The sequence below is a fragment of the Etheostoma spectabile genome, chromosome 24 (assembly GCF_008692095.1).
Source record: "Etheostoma spectabile isolate EspeVRDwgs_2016 chromosome 24, UIUC_Espe_1.0, whole genome shotgun sequence".
In the NCBI taxonomy this organism is placed as follows: Eukaryota; Metazoa; Chordata; class Actinopteri; order Perciformes; family Percidae; genus Etheostoma; species Etheostoma spectabile.
Window position 1 is genome coordinate 9,399,910 of NC_045756.1, and position 1,324 is coordinate 9,401,233.

A 1,324-nucleotide genomic window follows, 5' to 3' on the forward strand; every position below is an offset into this window, starting at 1 on the left:
GTTATGTGTGAGCTGAGACTGGAATGGTTGTAACGTCTGGCTCCGTCCCAGATGTTAACAACTTCTCCCTCGGCTGAAAAAGCAACAATTTTCAAACAAATTGACAAAAATTTCAACATGTAGAAAATGTAGGAAGTCAACCAATCAAACATTTATGTCAGAGCGGTTGGGATCAGCGTTCAGAGCCTAGACTGTGTATGTCCATTAATATGACCAGTGTATGGTTCCGAGTGGGCACCTGGATGAGTTCCTCCCTGGAGGAGAACCGGGACAGGATCTGGTTGTGTCCACTTCTGGAGTTAGTGACGGAGACGTGGAGGCGGCCGGCGGCCAGACGGTGAGCCTCGCTGGGCAGAATCTCTTCTATCCCCTCCCTGGAGACGGAGCACACCCAGATCCACTCATCTGTCAGGTTTCTTAATCATAACAGGGCATCTCTTTGGATAAATAGGACTCTATCTGAGCGATATTTAGAAATGACGCAGAACCAGAGTCATCAAGTTTCTGTTGGTGCTTTTTTCCCTCAAATTCTTCTTCAATTTTTGTCATGTCTTTTCCCAATGTTTTAGCCATCTTGTTCCAGTTTGAGTCATTCTTTTCCATTGTTTTGACGTTATTCATATTTTTAACGCCGTGTAGCTTTTTCCAATGTTTTTGTTTCATTTTTCAATGTTTCAACCATATTTTCCATTGTAAAGTTGTGGTTGTAGAATGATTATTTCGTCATATACAGTATAACCCAGCTGTTTTTCTCCTTGTGAGGTTTTTGTTTGCCATTTTTATTTTTAAATTGTAGTTTTTTCTGTTTCAGATGTCGCTCGTTTTTGGTCTCAAAGTCGTCAATTAAAGTACAGTTAATTTTGTAGAATAAAGTTCTATACATTGTTTAAATGTTTTGGAAATGTTCTTGTTTTACTCGGTTTCAGGCCCCTTTTCCAACATTTTTGCCACTTCTCCTGACCCTTTCAACACGCTGGTTGCCGTTGTAAAGCTGTGGTCGTAGAATGGTTACTTTGGGATGTAACCCTGTTTTGCAGTGTGTTGTGTACGTACCGTAGTGTGAGCATGAAGTCGTATCCCGGCGTGGCGCCTCCAAGCGGCTGCCGTCTCACGCTGTCAGCAAACCGGTACGTGAACTCTTTACAGTTCTGGGAGAAGGGTTAAATAGGGGTGGGGAAAAAATCATTTCATAAATACATCGCGATTCACTCTGGAACGATTCAATGCTCCACAGTAGGTGAATAACACCAGCTGTAAATCTTGCTCACAGTACTTATCTATATTTTATATTCATAGGACAAACCCATCTGTAAAATTCTGTTTC

At 41.8% G+C, this 1,324-nt stretch overlaps 1 protein-coding gene across 4 annotated transcripts in view; it reads right to left on the reverse strand.

Moving 5' to 3' along the window:
- pnpla4 (patatin-like phospholipase domain containing 4) overlaps positions 1–1,324 on the reverse strand; it is a 7,339-nt gene that overhangs the window by 3,188 nt on the left and 2,827 nt on the right. For all 4 annotated transcript variants that reach the window (XM_032506582.1, XM_032506580.1, XM_032506581.1 and 1 more), the window contains 2 exons: positions 1,054–1,148; positions 239–374 (listed from right to left, as the gene is read on the reverse strand). In XM_032506582.1, coding sequence (XP_032362473.1) covers positions 239–374; positions 1,054–1,148 — 231 coding nt within the window. The remainder of the gene's footprint in view (positions 1–238; positions 375–1,053; positions 1,149–1,324) is intronic.